Raw genomic sequence first — 22937 nt, forward strand, 5'->3', positions numbered from 1 at the left:
TACCTGTCCGTTAGCTTGGCCTCCCCCTCATCCCTGCTAGACTTTCAGCCCACCACTGTACCCCCATTCTGGACCTCCTCCGTAGAGGCTGCAGCTTTGGAAAGCCAAGCTTTTATCCTATGCAGGTCGTCTTGAGCTCATCAGATCGGTGCTTCAGTCCTGCTACATCTATTGGAGTGGTGTTTTTGGCCTTCCCAAGGCTACCATCAAGGCTGCCGAATCTATTATGTGTGCTTTCCTATGGAAAGGCGTGGATTCAGCCAGGTTCCTTCACCCCAAGAGCTGGTCTTCCATTTGCATCCCCAAATCTGAAGGAGGTCTTGGTCTCAGAAGGATTAAAGATGTAAACATTGCTGGTTCTATCAAGTTGTTATGGAAGCTCCTCACCAACAAATCCAGCATCTGGACTACTTGGGTGTACGCTGGACCTCTCCGTAGAGACTCTATCTGGATTGTTAGCTCAGTGACAAACTCCTCCTGGGTTTGGCGTAGAATCCTCCAAGTGAGGCATATAGCCAAGGAAGCTATATCTTGCAGGATCGATGACGGTTTGCAGACTTACCTCTAGCTTGACAAATGGCACCCTTCCGGTGTCCTATCTTCCCTTGTGAGCCCCCGTGACATCTATGCTTCTGGATTGGACAAATCAACCCTTGTGGCTTCCATCATCAGCAGAGGCTCATGGTCCCCCCCTCTCCCCCCTCCCCTCGCAGATCTTTGGAGCTCCCTCCCCCCTATCCCCCTTGGTCACCGAGGTAGAGGTGACACCATCTTGTGGCTCCCCTCCCCCTCTGGAAGATTCAGTTCCCACTCCGCTTGGGACATAGTTAGACATAGAGGGACCCCCTGTCCTTGGCATAAAGTACTCTGGTTTAAAGGGCACATCCCTCGACATAGCCTTACCGCTTGGCGTGCCCTAGCAAACTACCTCCCAACCCAAGCATTCCTCATTCATCGCCACATGTAAGTCTCTCCCAGCTGCTGCCTTTGTTGGAATGGGCATGAAGATGCAGATCACCTGTTCTTCACTTGCCCCTTTGCTTCCTCCATTTGGAACTGTGTTCTTCGCCACTGTTGGCCTGCTCGCCGAAGGCCTCTTTCCCTTTCCAAGGAATGGGTTTGGATTGATATGACGTTTGGAGGCAACTCAATTTGTGATTTGGTTGGCAAGATTGCCTTTTGTGCCACTATCTCCCACATTTGGATGGAGCGTAACCTTAGAAGATGGACGTCCAACTCCCGCTCTTTCGACAAGATTTGGAAGACCATCTTTTTTTATGTTTCATCTAAAATTAGTTCCCTCCCCCTTGTTGATGTAAAGGATACCCCGAGGAACAGGCTCATTGTCGTCTCCTGGGGTCTTCCTATATCCTTTTTGCACCCTAGCTAGTCTCTAGCTTCAGTTTTGTTGGCCCTTGGGCTTGTATATTCCCTCTCCTTTCTTCGTAATTAAATTTTCATTCATCCAAAAAAAAAAAAAAAAACATACTAACAGCAATGACAAGCTAATCACATTCCAGGTGTAAACCAATTTTCACAGGCTAACCAGCTAACAGCTATTTCACCTCCCAAGAAGAGCACAAGAATACTGAATACCCAAAAATAAACTAGGTAACAAACCTTCAGAAACTTGAGAAAGAGATAATGGTCATGTAAATGCACATTAAGATTATATAAACTCAAGACATGATTCAGCCAAATTCTGGGGGAGTGGGAGATTTCAAGCTTGAATTAACATGAAAAGAAATACAATATTAATATAAATATCAACAATGAATCCGAAAGTTCCAATCATACAGTATGTAGCAGCTCATTCCAAATGATAGAGAAAGATAGATATTGCTATAATGCTTTTCTTTAAAATTAATCTAATTCAGAGAACCTAATAAAATATAAACCCACAATCATCTAGTTTTGACTCATGATTTTACTTTGAAGCAAAAAGCAAGAAACAGAATATTCAAGTGGAACAAACAGTGGAGGAACTTCAACTAGAAGTACAATATACAACATACATTCATCACAGAGAGAAAAGAAAGAAACAAAAGTACAATATACATTTTATCCGAAGATCTTAAATAAGAATACCCCTTAAAACCACAGCTAATAGAAATTATTTTCAGAAGATGGCTCAGATACCTTTTTGCTTGTTGGTCTCCTCAAAAAATCAGAGCTTCCAAAAATGCATGATGATACCACAACGCGGCAGGTATTCATGTACTCCTTATCCTTTTCATATAAATCAAATCCAGTGGTCGGGGATCCCTCTGGTCCTTTAACAAAACCACAATGAATTGTTTGATTTCTTGCATAAAAGGAATTCTCTCTTTCTTCAAGAGTCTGATGTCCTCCAAATCTGGGTTCAAACTTATGATGCCCGTAAGTTATGTCCTCTCTTTCTATATATCCTAGGGTAAACTGAGTAAAATTCATGTACTCCTTGGGCTCCACTAGTTCATCGACGGACTCCACAAGCCCAACATCACAAGGAAAATCTGGAAGATCCAATATAAGAAAGTAAAAACCATATAATCATAAGTTAGCCATATAGAATGACTAAAACTAAATTCATGGGTAACATTGATGCAATCCCGGGTTAAGGAACCTAATAACGACCATAAGATTGATAAGTTACTCAAATTAAATGATTAATGGCAGTTTCATAAAAATCCAAAACAATTTAGGAACCTTTTAAAGAGGTGAACAGAATTTGGGGGTAGCAAAATAATTAGTTTAAATGAAAAGGGCGAGCATGAATTTCAGAAAGAATAGGATAAGTTGAACACAGTTCAGAAAAGGGCTTTTATGTTATTACAAGAGTCAAGGTCTTATGTGCAATTAAGAAGAATTAGTCCTCTTCTTCTTCGATAGAAACTCATTCACGGTAGAACCAGCCCCCAACAATTTGATGGCAGCCAAACCTGATGAAACTTTAGGGTAGAGTTCTTAATCCAGTAACTCAGATTCTCTGAAACCCTCACAAGAGTCATTCAAAACAGAAGAAAGAAAGAGAAGAAGCATAGCTGACCAGCAGGACATGCAAAGTAGCAGCTCAAAAGCTTGAAGAAATCTCAATGTCAAGTCGTCATTTTATTCGATCCAACTCAATCCCGTGTGGGTTACAATTTTATATAATAAATAAGCAAAAAAATTCTACGCGAAGCGAGGGTAAGGCTGTGTACATTTGCCCCTCCCAGACCCTGCAGTAGTGGGAGACTCGTGCACTGGGACGCTCTTTAAAGAAACAAAAACTCCTAAACAAATTCTAAAACTGAAAGTAGAGTTCAAAGTTAATTTGGACTCTCACTCCTATGTAGCTAATAAAGAGACAATGTTAAAAATGGAAATTGATAAAAATAACCCCTAACCCTACTTGTAACTGCATCACACCTGCTATGAAAGAAATATAAATATACTACAAGTGGGTAAGGATCCTCTCCAATGGATCTAATGGGATTCTAATCACCTAAAGACTAGGTTATAGAAAAAAAATCATAGGATTAGGAACAAAATCAGTTTTGCGGAAAAAAATTAGAAATTTGATGGAGAACAGTTCTGTGAAGTTTGATCAGATTCTGCACTATGTAAAAATTCTACTTGAATAAGGAAAACAAAATTTTGACATTCAGATTTAAAGCTTCAAGTTTTAATTTTGATACTGAACTAATATGATAAACTAACCAGAAACGAGAGTTTTTTAGAAATCAAACTAGCCGTAGGACTGGAATTCGATGGTAAGTTCTGATTTAGAAACCAGAAAACAAACCAGGACTTAGAACTGATAGCAAGAACTGAAATAGAAGAAGAATGGATCAGGACAAGCAACCAATCAAAATAGTAACTAATTAAGAAAAAGAAATTAGAAACTGAAGGAATAACATGTGCAGGAAAGGAATAGAGAGTTCTGACCTGTAACCATGGAAGAAGAAGATAGAAAGAAGAGAAGATATGAATCAGGAATCCCACCTGATCCTCAGGGCTGGCATCGCTCCCACCAAGGCTTCACTGCATCTCACAGCAAAACAGAGCTCTGAATCTCACAGAACTCAAGGGCTGAAAGCCCAAAGAATTAGGTACATTATGTGAGGTATGGCTGTAAAAAAGAGAAGAAGCCGAGCTACAATAAAAATTCCTGTTGCTACTCATGTATAAGAGCCGAAATAGGGGTAGGGCCCTCCATGGCATCAGGTAACCACACATGAAGGGGGAATTGTGCAGATTTAGCAACTGCACCGACTTCTATTCATCAAATAGTGGGGGAGGCTAACGCTTATCCTCTTACATATATTTATAAAATTCTAACAACAAAACTCAAAATAGGACTCAATGCAATCCTAACTCCATCCCATCGATCTGCTGTTATGGAGGAGTTCTTAACTGACTCAATCTTTGAAATAAGGAAAGAAATGAACCCAAACAGAATAGAAAATTCCTTCATGTGCAGGCTGTGTATGGAAGTATCCTAGTCTAACCAGTAACCAAACAACCTAAATTAAGAAAAACTTGATTAAAAAAGAACGGGATTACATAGATACTAGTCTAGCCAGCTAATGACAATAACGTAATAAAATTAAAACTCCTAAACTAGACCCACGACTGGAATGAACCACAGGTTCAGTTGAACAAGAAAACTGATTCAAACCATGAACCGTAGGACAAGAAGAGGCCCTGGTCTTCAAGCTATCACAGGAGCCTCTCTTCCTCTTCTTTCTGGCTGCTGAATAATACATCAGGATAGGTGACAAAAAGCATATAGGAGAGGAGTGGTATGGGATGTGGAGCCTGCTAGAGGACTGCGACCCCTCTCTGTCCTCTCCAGTGACTCGAAAGGGGCTGCGCCGCGCCCACTTCAAGCAAAATGTTTCTAGGTTAGGGACAAATGGAATGGCATATTCAGTTATTACAACAAATCCAATTCATCAAAACCCCCCCCCCCCCAAAGGTAATCAAAAAAAAATCTGGAACACTTGTTCAACAAAGTGAACGATGAGTGATAATAAGAAAAAGAATCTAATAATTTCACATTAACTGGCTCCCTCACCTTTTAGACAAAACAGAGAGATACAGGTGCCTTCTTTCTGCACAAAAAGTCCCAAAACCAGTAAATCTCTTCAGCTATGTCCTAACATCTTGGACTAGTCACAGATTACATGTGTGATGCAGATAAAGGGACGTACCCAGTGCACAAGGCTCCCGTGTTTCAAAGGGTCTGGGAGAGGCAGATGGTAGGCAGCCTTATCCCCTTCACGGAGAGGCTGATTCCCAGGACTCGAACCCGTGCCACTGCACTGGCAGTAACGAGACCTTGTCATCGCACCAAGCAACGACCCTCTTCATGTGTGATGCAGATAAAACACAGAATTGGGCTTATTTTAGCGGAAATAAGCCTTGGGTTGGATATATATATATATATATGCTGGGCTTTAATCCATGGGTTTTCTTTGTAATAGGCCACTTTAATGGGCCTAAAATATGGGTGGAAGGTTGGAATACGGGATTTACTTTCTTAGTTTAGTTTGGGTTGTATTATTTCATTATTTTATTGTTTATCTCTTAACCAGTAAAGCTTGGATAGAGTCTCGTCTGAAGAGACTCTTCTACCTAGTTTGGATCGAGTTTTAGTAATGCGGGACATCTATTCTAACTATTTAGATAAGATAGAGTGTTAGTCATATGGGACACCTGTACCTACTTTGGATAGAGTTTCCCTCATCCTTCTTTCCTATTTCAGTTTCTATTGTAAGGCTTCATAAACCCCACAGTTTGCTAATTGAATAAAGTTGGCTTTTGCTTCCAATCTTCTGTGAGATTCAGAATGATGTTGGGAGATGCAGCGCAACCCTTGATGAGATTCTAAGGTAGCCAGAAAGGTTGATGGGATTGCAATCTAGTTCCATGTGAGATGCTTGCTCCATATCCTTGTACTTCTCTTCCATTCTTCTTCATCTTGTTCACCATCAAATCAGTCAGCATTTTGGTTTCTATTCTCTTCTTGAGCATACCCTACTCGCTGGAATTTCAATTTCTCCATTGTTTCCACTGTGATTCCAAATCTGATTTCACACTTGGTAATTACATAGTATTCTAAACACCCCCACGGTTTCAAATTTTGGTTTTTGTGCTGATTTCTTAGAGTCCTACTTCAAATTGGATTTTTAGTTCTACTCTAATTTAAGATCAGATTTGATTTTCTGTTTCAAATTAGTATCCTTATATTATTTCTGAAATCTGTTGGTGTTTTGATGCATTTTTTATTGCTGTTTTGAACCCATTAAAACCTGCTATCAGTAATCAATTCTAGAATTCTGTTTTCAAGCATCCTATCCCTAATAGGATAACTTTATAACTACAGATCAGACTCTTCTTTTGAGAAGTTGTTCCCCTCTACAAATCAAATCTTCGATCAAGGTTTCCCTTCAATCTGAGTTTCTGATCATTAGATATTTAATTTCTCTTGAATCAGCACTTTTTGCTCTTCAATGCAGTTCTGGTTTTCAATTGAGTTTCTGAACCCAATCTCTTAGGCTTCTAGAAACCCATCAATGTGACTGGGTCAATTAGTCCCAAAAATTTAGAGGGGTTCAAATTGATCGTTTATGTAATTAAACTACGTGAGCCATTGCAAGTTCCATATAAAACTTGCATTTGGCTAAACCAAAACAACATGACGTTATGTCATTGGCTTCAGTATCGGTAAAGTAGTAAAACAAAGACCGAGTGAAGATGCATAGGTATGAACTATGAAGTTCTTGCAAATTGTAACAATGCTAACCAATCTTTCCCAACAAAAAATCTTCTCCCCATCCAACATCCCACCACCCACCCTCTTTCTAGGAGGAGCTTGGTGGGTAGGTAAACATGGTGTTTAGTCTGTCAGTAGATGAGGAAAGGACTCAGAAAGTAGGACATACTTATTGGAGTATTGACACTCAGAAACTTTATGAAGTCAGCAAGTTCACAACCTCAAAACCCTACCCAGAAAGTAGGACATACTTCTTGGAGTTTTACCCTGAGTAGGGCACTAGAACCCTGGGCAAGATGTTTAATGCGTGCACATGACCAGAAGTGTTTTGTCTATAGTTGGTGTGCCAACGTATCCCAGTTTTTTCTACCTCCCAACTCAGTGGTTCAAGCTAAAACCAAACCCCATCACCCCTTAGACAACACAAACACAAAGAAAAGAAAAGAAAAGTACAGAAGAACAAAAAAAATCATATTGTTGCATTTTGTCAAATGATGTCTCAATGTTTTTTTTTTTTTTGGGCTGTGTTGAAAACTATGCCAATTCATCAAAAACAATATTAGTCCAGTATCTGTACAAGAAGTTTTGAACCTTACCAAGAGAAACTCCTAGAATGGAGTTTGAAGAAAGCTCTTGAAATCATCAAGAAGACTACCTCTTCGTAGACAGGATGAAAATTAAGGAAATGTTTGTAATATCTGAAACAGCATTACATGCTGATACCAAAAAAGGAAACAGCATCATGTGCTGAGTTGTCATCTGGGCCTTTATAATTCTCATCCTACTAATAATTTTAAAATGGATAAGGTCCATAACGTCATCTAATGACCAATAAATTCGGACAAAAGTGAGACATGAAATATGTACCAATGCAGTAGGGAATAAAAATTTTGCAAACCTCGTTTTCTGTACCTTAGACCCACCCCAAAAGAAGCAAGGTATTAAATGGAAATTACCAGTCAGTTTTTTCCCTCAATTAAGCTAAGATGGTTCATAAACAAATAAGATTATGGCTTACATCAATAAGAAAGAAGTGACTTATAAGACATTGAATCATAGGCAACTAGATTAGGCCATTAAAATAAAAGCACAAAATCACTTGGATCTCACTGGAAAAGATAATTTTTTAACAGCAATAGCATGTAACATGATGGAAGAGAATCATAAAAGAAGGGAAAGCGTGCCAAACATACGTTGCTTACGACGTTTACTTCTAGGCTGTTCTAAACTGTATTGTTCTGAAGTTTCTTGATGTATATCCCATTGGGTTGAAGTTTCACCCTCAATTTTACCTACAAAGAGTAGTTAAAAGAATAAAGAAAGAAGAAAATTAAAAGCATCAAAGAAAATTAAAATGCCATCAAGAGGAACAACATATACTTGAAGAAAGGATAACTGAAGTTGAAAACTGAGTATTAGATGACTCAAGACTCCGTTTCAACATTTACCACTAATTTTCCTTGACTTGATGATCGGTTCAAGAAACAATGGACTAGTGAGCCATGAGATAAGTTTTTTATGCAGATTCAAGATTCCAGATGAAATACCACAGTAGAAGAAAGGGCTTGTGATAGCATAAGAAACAGGACCTTCTCACCCTGCAGTTCATGGTTTGAACCAGTTTTCTGGTTCAACCAGGTTCTGCAGTTCACTTGCTTTTGTGCAGTTTAAGTTTTCAGTTTTTAGCTTGTAATAGGACACCTACTCACAGCTATAGATTGAATATACTTCTTTTATTTTGTTTTTTTTCTATTAGTTTCCGAAGACTAGTCTGAACCAAAATTACATCAGCAAGTTATAAAAGCATGTAAGGGGGTTTCAGCATCCCCACGATTTTTTATGAATGATTAATGGCTTCAGCCTTTCAATTCTGTGAGATTCAGAATATTTGCTGCTTTGGTGATTCAACAATGCCTGGAGGTGACTCTGGACAGCAAGACCATCTAGGATATTATATTGACCCCTACCTTCCTTCCTCTGATCGGCAGCTAGTCTCTGCAGCCTTTTAATGGTCAGGAGATCCATTTTTTTTCCTTAAGTTTTTGGAGACTCTAAAATGTTTACATCCATAGAGAATAGGAAGATGAGAATGTGGAAAACAGAAAAACTTTTGATTATTAATAAAACCTTTCCTCCTACTTTATACAACACGGTGACGTTGGCTGAAGGATCACCTCTAAAATTTCAGTTCTTTCTTGGACAACAGCACTGAAAAGAATCTTAAATATTGATCAATTTGGTTACACAGCCATATTATTCCCAACATATATATGTCTTATAAGTGCAGAAAATGTGGAGTCTGTTTTTGAGTTCTTTTTTTTGGGAGTGATATATTCTGTGGGTCATGCAGAATATACTAATGGAGATGATTCATGGTTAAGGACTGGTACATTATGTGTTGGGCTAAATGGAATTCCGTGGATCATGCAGAAAACACTCATGGAGATGATTCGAGATTAAGGACTGGTCCATTATGTGTTGGGCTAAACTAGGCCAATTTCTGGTAGCTGACACCTATGGCTATCAATACACTTGGCAGAGTTGGAAGAAACAAAGGAGCTCTAGAAGGCATCCAGACCCACCTATAAGGCGGCTTCCAAAGCAAAGGAGCTGATCATCTTCTGGCCCCAAAGCATAAAGAGTTTATTGACTCCCATAATTATGGGTGCCAACATTTATGGCATAATCCTTTTGCTCAGCCATTTAGTTTCTTTTTTTTGTTTTTTTTTTTTTTGGGGGGGGGGGCCGGGGGTTCTGTAGTTTGAAGACTGTAATAGAGGCTTGTATATACAAGTCAGGCCCCTGCGGGGCTACTGTTTATTTCTAATAAACTATCCTTTACCAGTTAAAAAAGAAAAATAGATAACTTTGGAAACAATTTAAAGTGATAGGCTTATATGTTCAAAGCTCACCAGGGAATGGCAATTTTCTGCCAAAGATTGACAAACATATCAAGAAAAGCAGCACAAGCAAAAACATCCAAAATGAAAGCCTCCGTCTGGTAGCATGACCAAACCTCCTCCCTCGACGGGATCTTGAACCATACTCATTTCGTTCATAAGATCGAATAACTGAACCAGCATTATCTCTTCTTTCCGGTAACAGTTCGCTAGTGTGACTGAGAAGGGTCATAGTGACATCTGACAATGCTATATCAACGAGCTCATCTGTTGGACAATTCGCCTGAGGAGAAAAAATCTGCATATAAAAATTAATAACATCGTTACACCCATAGTAAAAGCAGATAATAATTAAATTCCACCCATCACAAAAAAAAAAGAAAGCTGATAACAGTTCTGCAGTCCATTTGTAATGTGTTCAGTACTTCACTCTTTTTCTTTCTTTTTTTATTAATTATTATTATTATTATTATTATAAATAAAAAATGCATAAATCCAGGTCCCCATGTCTGCCTTCAACAACGTTTCTTGAAGAAAACAATATAATAACAAAAACCATAAGCATACTATTATACTGCATTAACATAGAATTTAGAATTCAAGGATGGGAGAGTGCATTTAATTTGGTCCCGCAATCCTGTGATTTCATTCCGAGGATGACATCAGGTGAAGAAAATTCACAGAACCATTGTCATAAAAAACACATGAGAAACACACAATACAAAATCCACTGATCCCCTATAACGAAGCAACAATCGATAAAACAGGTCGAAACCAAGCTTAGGAGTTCTACAGATATGGAATGACAGTGCAAACCAGAGAGTGAATAGATCATACATTACTGCAATCAGAGACAAAGTTAGTACCGGTGGAACGAACCAGATGTGGATTTCAAGTCCGGTAGATTGGCTGAAACTGATAATGCTTCAAGCTTTACTTTTGAACCCCGTGAATCTCCGGAACTGTCGGATATCGAATTGCTCCGTTTTGTTTGTGCTTTGGCGGTTTCCTGGAGGCTTGCCGAATACCTGAAATACGATTATTTTGGTTCCACAAGTGACAGAAGATATGGAAAACAGATAATTGCTTTTCAGAAAGGTATACTTTTTCCCCTTTTTCTACATGAAAGGGAAAGGTATAGTTTAGTGGGAAATAAGGCCCGTTTGCAACGTTCTTTTAGAATATTTTTTAAGAATAATTTGGGAGTGGAATTAATTTTATGTTCAAATGAATCAAAATGGTCCAAATGAATTGAACCGGTTTGATACGATTTCTATTTCGATTTCAAATTGATTTCATGAAATAGTTAACAAATACAATTTTTTTTATCAAAAAATTGAAATTGTTTTGGTTTCATCAATCTGAAATATTTTAAAACATATGAAGTATATTTTGTAGTTCAATTTTTGAAAATATATTCTATATATTTTTTTGGTAAAGGGTGGTGGTGGTGGCAGGGCGATAGTGATAACGGTGGTGGTGATGGTGGCAAGGTGGCAATGGTGGTGGCATTGGCTGTAAAGTAGTAGTAACGGGGTGAACTGGTGATGGTGAGATCAAGAGAAAAAAAAAGGTGGTGTTTTATATTTAATTTGAAATTACTATTTTACCCATCAAATCAATCGTGTGTTTATTTCAGAAATTATTTTTAGTTCTAAAATTGAAACATCTCCTCATTTATTTTAGAATTTCTATTTTATTTGATTTTTAATTCAAAAATCAAACCAAACAATTTCTAAAATAAAAATCGCCCTGAAATTGAAATAGAAATCATTAGGCGACACCACAGCCGTGAGCCCGTGATTGCCCTAATTCCTCGAGTCACACTGCCTACTGTATTAACGAACCGGGAAACCAAAAAACGTCCTCTGTAAGCTTTCAATCCAGAGGTTTGCTCCTTTCTTTCTGCTCCCTTCTTACGTCGCCGCTCTCTTCCTCGCTTCCTAATAGGAAGTGGAGGAAGAGCCACACCGGAGAAATTCTTCCCCATTGTCGGGCTCGAGTGAACTTGCAAGAAAGAAGAAATTTCGTCAATAAAAGATCAGAGTAATCACTTCGACCAGGTGAACATTCAATCTCAGCCTGTCTCTCCTCCGTTCCATTTAACAGTGCTGAATCTAGGTAAGCTTATTTATCTCAAACTGTAGCTCAAGTTTTTCAGATTGAAGCCTGGAGGAGTTAGGATGTCTGCAAAATGGCGAGCTTTGCAGCACCGGCACCGGTGCACTTACAGCGCTGTGATATTCCCTCAGTATTACATCGACTCCCTGAATGAATTGCCTTCGGATATATCTTCTCTAAAATTCTTTACTGAACTGAAAGAGTTGATCTCTCTAAACTCGACTTACTCGCAAGTTGAATACGTAAAGAAAGTCAGTTCGTCTTTTGGAGAGTTGCTAAGCATTAGTGGAGATGTTGTAGTTTCAGAGGCAGCTCGGTTTTATTTGGAGGTACTGTTTCTTGAGAATTCTCAGCCGTTGCACAGAACTCTAGTTTCTGTTCTCGCCAGACCCCGTGATCACCAGTCCCTAATTGGAAGTTGTCTCCGATCGCTGTGTGATGAATATGGTGTTTTAGGTTCGAAAGGAAAGAGATTTTCTGTATCTCGTGTGGCGCTGTCGTTGATGAGTTGCCCTAAGTTGAGCTTTTTATTGGAAATCGTGGAGGAATGCTCTGTTTCGGTAGCTTTGGATGTAGCTTTTGGTATGAATGCTGTGGTTTCCGAGATTGAAGTTGGCTCCCGGCCTTCACCCATTGTCATGGAGCAATGTCAGGAGGCATTGTCTTGTTTATATTACTTGCTTCAGCGCTTTCCCTCAAGGTTTACTGATCCCGGATGTTGCCGAAGAACTCTAATCCCTGAAGATTCGACCATATTTGAGATTGTTATGAAATCAATAATAAGAATATTGAAATCACCAGCCTTTTCAAGGGATTGCTGGGTGGCCGCAGGTGTGGGTTTCTGTGCTGCTCTCCAAGCGTGTATGAATCCTCAAGAGCTTGCTTTGTCTCTAGTTAAGCTTTTTTACCATCAGACTAGATGTTCAATTTCTGGTTACGAGGATGAATTCAGAAGTTCAGATTCCGGGTTACCTTATATAGGATTTCTATGTTTGGAAATCAAGGAATTCTCAGTATTGAGTAGGCTCTGCTTGCTGAGGGGAATCCTTACTGCAATTCCACGGATGGTGCTCAATACCCAGTTTATTTTATCAAAGGATAGTGTAAAGGATTTAAATTTCCATGGTACTAGGAATGACTTGATTTGGACCATACTGTTTGATGGGATTTTGCCTGAGCTATGCAGTTATTGCGAAGATCCCATTGATAGCCACTTTAATTTCCATGTCTTAACCGTTATGCAGATCTGCTTCCAACAGATAAAAACCTCAATACTAGCCGGACTTGTCAATCGGTCTGAAAATTATGACCCACTCCCTGAGAACATGGGAGCTCGAATATTGAGAATAATATGGAATAACTTGGAGGACCCTCTGAGTCAGACAGTCAAACAAGTTCATCTCATTTTCGATCTTCTTCTAGATATTCAATCCACACTTCCTTTGGCGGAGAGGAGCGTGGGAAGGAAGTCCTTCTTATGGAAGACTGCAGGGGATCTTCTTCGTCTAGGGTCGCGTTGCAAGGGAAGATATGTTCCTTTAGCTTCTCTTACCAAGAGGTTGGGTGCAAAAACTCTTTTAGACATGAGCCCAGACTTACTGTTTGAAACGGCTCATGCTTATGTGGATGATGATGTGTGCTGTGCTGCCACAACGTTCTTTAAGTGCTTCCTTGAATGCTTGCGTGATGAGTGCTGGAGCAGTTATGGCGTTGACAGAGGGTATGTAACTTTCAGAGGGCACTGCTTACCTCCTGTTCTTTATGGACTTGTTTCTGGAGCTTCAAAACTCCGTTCTAACTTAAACACTTATGCACTGCCTGTTCTGCTTGAAGTTGATGTGGATAGTATATTTGCAATGCTTGCTTTTATCTCAGTTGGGAGTGGAGATAAAACTGAAATGGTTTATCCCGAGCTTGCTGGTTGTGACAAGGATTTAATGGTTGACCAGCAAGTAGCTGCTTTGGTTTCATTAATGAAGGTATCTCGCTTGCTTGCACTGATAGAAGGTGACATTGATTGGTACCATGACTCTTCAGTGCTTCAGGAAGAGGATGGTCTGGAAACAGAAGGTTGTGACCTTTTTGCGTTTGTTTGTATCAAGGGAAGAAAGGTCAAAATCATTGTGGAATGGCTAGTGCTGGCATTGACCCATGTTGATGAAACACTCCGTATTGATGCTGCAGAGTCTCTCTTCTTGAACGCTAAGACATCTACTCTGCCTTCTCCTTTGGAACTGAGCCTAATGAAGGAAGCGATGCCCCTGAATATGCGGTGTAGCTCAACGGGCTTTCAGATGAAGTGGACCAGCTTGTTTAGAAAGTTCTTTGCTCGGGCTAGGACGGCATTGGAGAGACAGTTTAAAGAAGGTCACTGGCAGCCGCTAGGGTGCTCAGGCAATTATAAAGTGGACCAAGATAAGGCAAACAAGGAAAATGTAGCTGATAGAGCTCAGAATCTTTTTCATTTTATGAAGTGGTTAAGTTCCTTTCTATTTTTTTCTTGTTATCCTTCTGCGCCATATGAGAGGAAAATTATGGCCATGGAGCTCATCCTGATAATGATCAATGTCTGGCCTATAATACCTGATCCGCAAGGTATGTGTAGTTCCATATCTCCTGCAACCTGTCTTTATCCCTACAGTGAAGGGTTCACGCTACCTGATTCAACTTTATTGTTGGTTGGATCAATAATCGATAGTTGGGACAGACTGAGAGAGTGTTCTTTTCGGATACTTCTAAATTTCCCTACCCCACTTCCTGGCATTTCCAGTCAAGACACAGTCAAGGAAGTGATTACATGGGCTAAGAGGTTGGTATGCAGTCCACGTGTCAGAGAAAGTGATGCAGGTGCCTTGACTTTGCGGCTTATATTTAGGAAATATGTATTGGAGCTTGGCTGGCGAGTTGGAGCTTTAGTTAACACTGTTCCTCATAATTCACAGTACAAACTGATTAATGGGGATACACAAATTTGTAAATCGAAATTCCCTGTGATAGATTATATACTATCCTTGATTGATTGGTTGCATTTTGCTGTGGTAGAGGGAGAGAAGGACCTTTCTGAAGCATGTAAGAACAGCTTTGTTCATGGTATATTGCTTACGCTTCGATACACTTTTGACGAGCTGGATTGGAATTCCAATATTGTTTTGTCCAGCAGTTCCGAGATGAAGGTTGCACTGGATAAGCTACTTGAGCTGATCATGCGGATAACTTCGTTGGCACTTTGGGTGGTATCTGCAGATGCATGGTGTCTCCCTGAAGACATGGATGATGTGGTTGATGAGTCTTTTCTTTCGGATGCACCAGTTGAAATGGATGTAGCTATGTCTTCCCCGGAACTTCAGGTCAATAATTCAAAGCTTGTGGACAATGTCAAACAATCAGAACAGATTGTCATGGTTGGTTCTTGGCTTGCTATGAAAGAGGTACAAATTTTATTTTTTTTACTCTGGTGGATTCCATCTTTCCTATATTAATCAATTTTGCTGACATTTACTTGGTATACATTGCTGGGTAGTAGCTGAGATCCATTTTGAAAAGCGATGACTAGAGATCGGATTTTAGAGCTTTTAACTTACGTCTGTACTTTTACTTTCCAGTTTAAGTTTTGAATTTCCACCGGAGAGAAAAGGAATATAAAAATTAAAAAGAACAATTTGTGCATGCCCAGATAACTTCAGTTTTTTTATTTAACAAATGCAGAACGTTAATGGAGAAATGGTAATTTTTGTTCTTCAGGTGAGTCTTCTCCTGGGAACCATCATAAGGAAAATACCTTTGCCGAGTAGTGCTTTTTCAGATTCAACTAAGCACAGGGAACCTGTTTGTGAAGCTCGTGATGTACCACTAGTTACAACATCTGATGCAATGCTTAACATTATCCAACTTGAGAAAATAGGGAATCATTTCTTGGAAATCCTTTTGAAAATGAAGCACAATGGTGCTATTGATAAGACACGGGCTGGATTTACAGCTCTTTGCAATCGTCTACTTTGTTCAAATGATCCACGGTATATTTCAATTCATGCCTTTTGAAATCAGTGCATCTTAAATATATATATATTATTTCTTCAATGGATGCTCTATCAAGTTTGTTTTAATGACCCCAACATAATGTAGTCCTAGATAGGTAGGAGGCCTACTAGGAGCCAAACAACAAGATCAAATAACAAAAGGGGTTGCTGGTTCGAATGGACAGCACTAGGATTTAGGTCAATTCCTAGGGTTAGGGTTGGATATTGGGAAAGGGGTTTATAGGGTATTAATGGGCAGGTCTAGGGGGTCAATATGGTATAAAAATAATAGGATTTGGGAAGGTTTTAAAATTCTGCAGTTCTGGACAGAATTGTGTTGCAGGTTTTGGGTTTTAATGGAGTGAAGGAATGGAGGGGATAAAGTGGGAGTTTGGGGCTGAAACTTGGATCGAGTGTCAACAATGATGTAAGGGATGTATGCTGAAAGTTTGGTTTGAAACTGATGGACAGATTTGGAGTTATGGAGGTTTCCTAGTAGAAGTAGGAGAGAGGGGTAAAACTGTAATTTCAGACAATCGGCTGGGTGGATGGTGCTGAAATTTGAATCGAGTCTCTCTTAGGGTTTGAGAAAGACTTGATCAAATTTTTAACAGATTCTAATGGTTAGATTTGGCTGGGCAGAATTCTCACGAAAATCACCTTGTATGTGACCTTCTAGAAGGAAGAAGAATAGTTGCAGAATTTCTTACTTGTTACAGGTCTTCAATGGCAACAACTTTGAAGATGAACAATGGGGTCTCCCGATCTTCACAATGCAAGGAGATAAGTAGCAGCCCTCCCGATCTTCACAATGCAAGGAGTCGATTGGAGATCCACCAATCCCTTCAACCTTGATATTACTCACAAGGCACACTCACGATGGAGCTAAGGCAGCAAGCATAAAGCTAATTTTTATTAATCAAATTCGTATACAATGCTGGCCTCCCTTACAAACTTATATAGAAGACTCAAAAATAGACTTAGACACTAAAAAGGAATGGCCTAACCTTATCCCTAATCTATTAGGCAACTTAAACTGACTAGGAAACTCAAATAGACTCAAAATAGAGTCCTAATGACTTAAAACAACTTAAACTACTTAAAATAAAGAAGATTCCCTAGTAGCCAATAGGATATAAGAACCTCTTAGCCAATAGGATCACTTCACTTAAATTAGACCAATTGAACCAATTGGATGCAACCAATTTAAACCGGCTCAATTAAAAACACACAATAAAAACTAAGTATTGGGCTAATCCCGTATGCAACCTATGTACCCCTATTTTAGGCCCAGAAAAGTGGCCTATTACATTAGAAACCCATGGGATCAAAGGCCCAACATGTATGTAACCCAACGCTAGACTTATTTCTAATGAAACAAGCCCTATTTGGTGATGAATCTGCATCACAACATGTCTCTGATTTCCTGTATCGTCATTTTCCTTCTTTTTTCCCCCCTTCTTTATGGATTGATTTTAGTGTAAAGAATAGAAAGAATGAGAAGCAAACTGAGGGGCATAGGCAAACCCATGGGACTACATGATGCAATACAAAAATTGAAAAAGGAGACTGCAACTGTGCAAGTAACGCTACATAATCAGAAAGGAATACTTGGCCCAAACAAATCCTAACCCTTACTATCCCATGCTTTGCAAGGTCATCCTCTATTTCAGGTTTTCATTAGTTGATCTTCACTTAGTTTAGTCTATCTAGGACTTCTTATTGCCTTATGGTTTGTAGGAGTTTCCAACTTTGGTTTGTCTTTAAGTTCCTTGATTGTTTGGGTGTCTTTCTTAATAATTGAGTTAACTTAGAATTCTACCAAAGGTAGCCAACGACTTAGGAGCATAGTTCGAAAAATCATCTCGGAGGGCCATTTCGGCCAGACCGAAATTTCCAAGTTTTGGGTTTTGCCTCTTTTGTCTCTCTTCTTTCCCCCCACGATTTCTCTCTCCCTTCTCTCCTCTCTCTCTCTCTCTCTCTCTCATCGATCTCCTCTCTTCTCCCTCTTCTCCTTTTCTTCCATCAATTTGACCCACCACAGCAGATTCATCCACCTGATCTGCATCAATCTCTTATGACCTACTGTCCTGGAATCCTCAGAGGGCACCCAACAAAGAAAGAAAATGAAAGACAGAATCCCAATTTGTTGCTAATATAAGGACCTTAGTTGATAGAATGGTGCATCATAAAACCCAACTTCTGTCTAATGATGTTTAGATTGTTAATTTTCTTCCTAGGAATTCTATATCTCCTTTATTGTTTTCCTTTCAATTACCAAGCTCATCAGGTTAGAAAGAAATAGTTAAACTTTTGCTGCTTGACATGCTAATTTATATTTGTTTTTCTAAAAGCAATTAAATTTGTTTTCACAATTGATTGTACCCAGATATCCTTTATTGCATCCTTACATTATATCAATTTTATCCCAAAATTATGGATGTCATCTATATTTCCAATACTGCCCGAAGAAGTTGGTTAAGGCTTTGTTGAGTTCAGTTTAAGTGTATCTATCTTATTTCCAATTACTACAAGATGGTTTTGAGTGATAAGTGATAACTAATCATGCCCATTACTTTGCATATGTTGTTATTAATCCATAAAGTGTGTGTATAATTGGTGAAATCATCCGTTCACATTATAATTTTTATTTCTTAATACTGTGGTTGATTTGCCTTCACAGGCTTTGTAAAATGACAGAGTCTTGGATGGAACAACTGATGGAAAGAACTGTGGCCAAGGGACAAACTGTGGATGATTTGTTAAGGAGAAGTGCTGGGATTCCTGCTGCATTCATTGCTCTTTTTCTGTCAGAACCAGAAGGAACTCCAAAGAAACTCCTCCCGCGGGCTCTAAAATGGCTAATAGATGTTGCTAACATGCCTTTAACCAATTCGACAAGAGCTAATAGTGAGCAGGCTCAGCACAATGATTTGCATGTGAACTTTGTAGAGCTTGACCAGGCATCTTTTTGTGCTCCACCAATTCTGGCGGATGTGAGTGAAAAGAACTCAAAAATCCGAGATGAGGGTGTGATTCCCATGGTACATGCATTCAATGTCCTCAGGGCTTCTTTTAATGACACCAATCTAGCAGCTGATACATCTGGTTTTTGTGCCGAGGCTTTGATTGTTTCAATACGTTCATTTTCCTCTCAATATTGGGAGGTTAGGAATAGTGCTTGTCTTGCATATACTGCCTTGGTTCGCCGCATGATTGGATTCCTTAATGTACACAAACGTGAATCTGCAAGGCGTGCATTAACTGGGCTTGAATTTTTTCATAGGTATTGTTGGTTACCATTTTACTTCTCCCCCCCCCCCCCGGGGCGAGGGGTGGAGGTTGTTACCCTACTCGATTTTGTTCCTTTTACTTTCTTTGAGGAAATGTCGTTTTAATCATCCAGTTGAAAAAATGAAACCATATAACTTCTTGAAAACTAATGCATGTGTTGAATGCCTGCATATTCTGTTGATATATTTTTTTTTTGGGTGAATAAAAAAAATGCATGTGTTGAATGCCTGCATATTCTGTTGATATTTTAATGCTTAAGATATTTGAAAAATGCCCCTTTTGGGTGTATATGTGCCGTTGAACTGATCGGACAGTGTTTTCTTCTATGATTATCTAGGATCTGGGAGTGATTGCTTGTTATGTGAAGATTTACTTTCCTAATACTTTCATGAGAAATGATTGCATGATGGCAAATGTTATTTCCGTGTCTTTTGTTGTTATTCATGGCTTGGTGTCTTATTCTGATTTATGTCTTGGGCATTTCTGAACTAACAATATTTTCCTATTTTTAGTTTTTCAAAACTGTATACTCAGATCTCGGTGTAATGCTTAAACTTTGAAGATATTTGCAGTTTTTTGGATTTCCTATGCAGTTGCTGTATGTAATATCTTATAGTCTAATTCTTCTTTGGATTTGTCCTTTTATATGAATAAATTTAGTGGTTGTGGAGTGTGACTAAGGAAAAAAGAGTGAATTATTCCTGAATTTTTTTTTACTACGGAGTTTACCATGGCCTTACCAAGACTGAGAGGATTCCAACCCCCCCCCCCCCACCCACCTTTTCCCCCTCTGTTCTAGTGGTATTCCTGAGGAAAATTATGTACTCTTTTTTTTTTCTTTCCAACTAAATGGATGTGATTTATCGTTCTAATACTTTTGATAGGTTATTCAGATGTAGTATTTTGTCCATTAAACTCAAACATGTAACTAAGATGGAATTTCAATATTTCATATGCTGGTTTAGCTGAGATGATCACCTTTTAATAAATAGCACTTTGTGTCAAGCACCATTCTTTTCTTTTTTAAGATGGATTACATTGTTTTTAAAGTAATGTTTGTTTGTTTATGTGTGTTTTATGCGACATGATTCAAAGTCCTAAAGTTATGTTTCAGTATTGTCATATCTGGATGATGATTGTGTGCTGACTGCTGATGCATGGATTCAGAGGGAGATGCTGTGTGTTGTGCTGTTTATGCATCAGTAGCAGCAGCAGCATTTGACTTCCTGCTTGTATTCTTTGACATGTACTTATTCAAATAACCAAGGTCGTATGATGTGATTTCTCTTCTGGGTATTATAGCGCAATGGTGTTTGTCTCGATCCCCTTATGGGGTCAACTAATATAATTTTTCATGCCTGAAGGTATCCAATATTGCATCCTTTCCTGTTCAACGAATTGAAGATTGCAACCGAGTTTCTTGGGGATGGTACCTCTGAACATTCGGGTTCAAACATCGCGAAAGTTGTGCATCCGAGCTTGTGTCCCATGCTAATTCTTTTATCCAGACTGAAGCCCTCACCACTCAGTAGTGAAAATGAAGATGGTCTGGATCCGTTCCTGTTCATGCCATTCATCAGAAGATGCTCAATGCAAAACAATCTCCGAGTTCGTGTTCTTGCATCAAGAGCTTTAATAGGCCTGGTATCTAATGAGAAACTGCCAAATGTCCTGCTCAATATTGCCAATGAGTTGCCTCACACACGCCAGATGACTAGTAACTCCATTTCAACTAGCTCAGTAGACGGAATCGATGGGATCCATGTGGCTTCATTTAATTCCATTCATGGCATGCTATTGCAGTTAAGTTCTCTCTTGGATAACAACTGCAGGAACTTGTCTGATGTCTCTAAGAAAGATCGGATACTTGGTGACTTGATACAGGTGCTCGTGACATGTTCATGGATCGGCAACCCCAGACTGTGTCCTTGTCCCGTTCTTAACTGCTCATTTTTACAAGTTCTGGACCACATGCTCAGTGTTGTGAGGACATGCAGGAGAGAACTTTATGGTTCTATCCGTAGCCTCCTCCTTGAATCGTCTTTGCAATGCTTAGATGCAGAGGTTTCTGATGGAACCCCATTTTATGATCCAACTAAAATAGAACTCCGCAGGCAGGCAGCCATCTCCTATTTCAACTGCATTTTTCAAGCATCTACAGATGCAGGTGAAGATCTTCATATGAAGCCCCAGAGATGCTATTCACCTGCATTAGATTTGTCCAAAGCACCTGAAATTGAGAATGCTGTTCCTGTACTTCAGGAAAGACTGATACTTTCTTTATCTGATGCGTCTTACGAAGTTCGACTTGCTACGCTAAAGTGGCTTCTGAAGTTCCTTAAAGCAACGGGGTTTGGTGTAACCAATGGCCTATCTGACAGTGACGCTTACATTGTTCACCACTGGTCTAAGACTTACTTGCAGCCATCACTGATGCAGATCTTAGCAGTCGAGGAAAACCCTAGATGTACTAACTACATTCTGAGAATTCTTTTCTCTTGGAACATGCTGCAGTTTAAGAAATCAGGTGACCAATGCATGGGGACAATTTATGTTGGTGGGATGGATTATGACACAATATTTGAATTTTGGAATAATTTATTATCCTTGAACAAGCGTGCGAGACATTTGAAGACTCGTGAAACACTATTATGCTGCATGGGGATATGTGTGAAGCAGTTTTCATGTTTATTCAAAAGCTCCTCTCCTTGTGATGTAGAAAAAAGCATTGATTCCAGCTTGCTTCATCAGCCAAAAAAATGGGCCCGGATCCTTGGATGCATCAATTCATTTATTAACCTAATTAAGAAACATAGTTCCTCATCTGAGCCAGTCAATATGCGTAAGGCAGCTGCAGAATCCATTATTGCATCTGGGTTGCTGGCAGAAGCCGAGTATGTCAGTTCTTTTGTCTCAAATACCCAAATCCCTTCAGAAGAAAAGTGTCCTCATTTTGATCCATCAGAAGCTGCTGACACTTACGCTTATGGAATACTAGATTTATGGTTCACATGTATCAGGTTGTTGGAGGATGAAGATATTGGGCTTAGACAGAGTCTTGCTGAAGATGTCCAAAGGTGTTTTACTTTAAAGGCATCCAGAAGAAGCCAGCAGAATGGGGTTGTTCCCACCCAGGTGGAGAAAGTGATTGAAGCAAGCTTTGAGTTTTTGTCTTCAATCTTCGGACACTGGATTGTGTACTTCAATTATCTTTCGAACTGGGTTCTGGACACTGCAAGTTGGACACTAACCAGAGGAGATCTAGTTAGACGGGTTTTTGACAAAGAAATTGATAATCACCATGAGGAGAAGTTGTTGATTTGCCAAATTTGTTGTTTCCATTTGGAGAAGCTTCCGATCTCCAAGTCTTGGGCAGCCAACATGGGCAACAGGAACGAGGTCATGATTTTCTTACAAAAAAGGAGACTTAGGTTTTACCATCAATTGATATCTTGTTCTAGCGATTATATAGGGATGCATGATGGTGTTGATTGGATTGGCGGCATGGGTAACCACAAGGACACATTTATCTCATTATATGCAAATTTGCTCGGCCTTTATGCCCTATCACAATGCCTCTTCAATGGAGAAGCTGAGATTGGTGTGCCTCTACTCACTGACCTCATTGAACTTGGAGGAACTATTCGACCTTTTCTCAGGAACCCATTAATTTCTAACTTGTATTCATTAGTGATTCAATTACATGAGAGAAAGCTTGGTGTTGTGGACCCTTTCAGTGATGAATCAGGTGATTGCTTCATCTGGGAAGGTTTTGATCCTTATTTTCTTCTGAGGTGAACTGTAATTTATACAATACTGACATTACCCATTTCAAGCTTATAGAATAGAGTAGCTTATTTCAAG

The 22937-nt window shown here is 39.3% G+C and overlaps 2 protein-coding genes across 3 annotated transcripts in view; one reads left to right on the top strand and one right to left on the bottom strand.

Moving 5' to 3' along the window:
- LOC122654510 (probable hexosyltransferase MUCI70) overlaps positions 1–10527 on the bottom strand; it is a 28050-nt gene extending 17523 nt beyond the window's left edge. For both annotated transcript variants that reach the window (XM_043848633.1, XM_043848634.1), the window contains exons 1-4: positions 10522–10527; positions 9655–9925; positions 7936–8034; positions 2140–2495 (exon numbers count right to left, since the gene is read on the bottom strand). In XM_043848633.1, the coding sequence (XP_043704568.1) occupies positions 2140–2495; positions 7936–8034; positions 9655–9874 (675 nt within the window). In that variant the 5' untranslated portion in view covers positions 9875–9925; positions 10522–10527. The remainder of the gene's footprint in view (positions 1–2139; positions 2496–7935; positions 8035–9654; positions 9926–10521) is intronic.
- A 1283-nt stretch (positions 10528–11810) lies between these two features.
- On the top strand, positions 11811–22936 carry LOC122654508 (thyroid adenoma-associated protein homolog). Its single transcript, XM_043848631.1, has 4 exons — positions 11811–15191; positions 15505–15776; positions 18463–19065; positions 20438–22936. Exons 1-4 carry the CDS (start codon positions 11826–11828, stop codon positions 22869–22871), a joined length of 6675 nt encoding a protein of 2224 aa, XP_043704566.1. The 5' UTR covers positions 11811–11825; the 3' UTR covers positions 22872–22936.
- The last annotated feature ends 1 nt before the right edge of the window (position 22937 follows it).

This window comes from Telopea speciosissima, chromosome 3 (assembly GCF_018873765.1).
Source record: "Telopea speciosissima isolate NSW1024214 ecotype Mountain lineage chromosome 3, Tspe_v1, whole genome shotgun sequence".
NCBI classification, from domain to species: domain Eukaryota; kingdom Viridiplantae; phylum Streptophyta; class Magnoliopsida; order Proteales; family Proteaceae; genus Telopea; species Telopea speciosissima.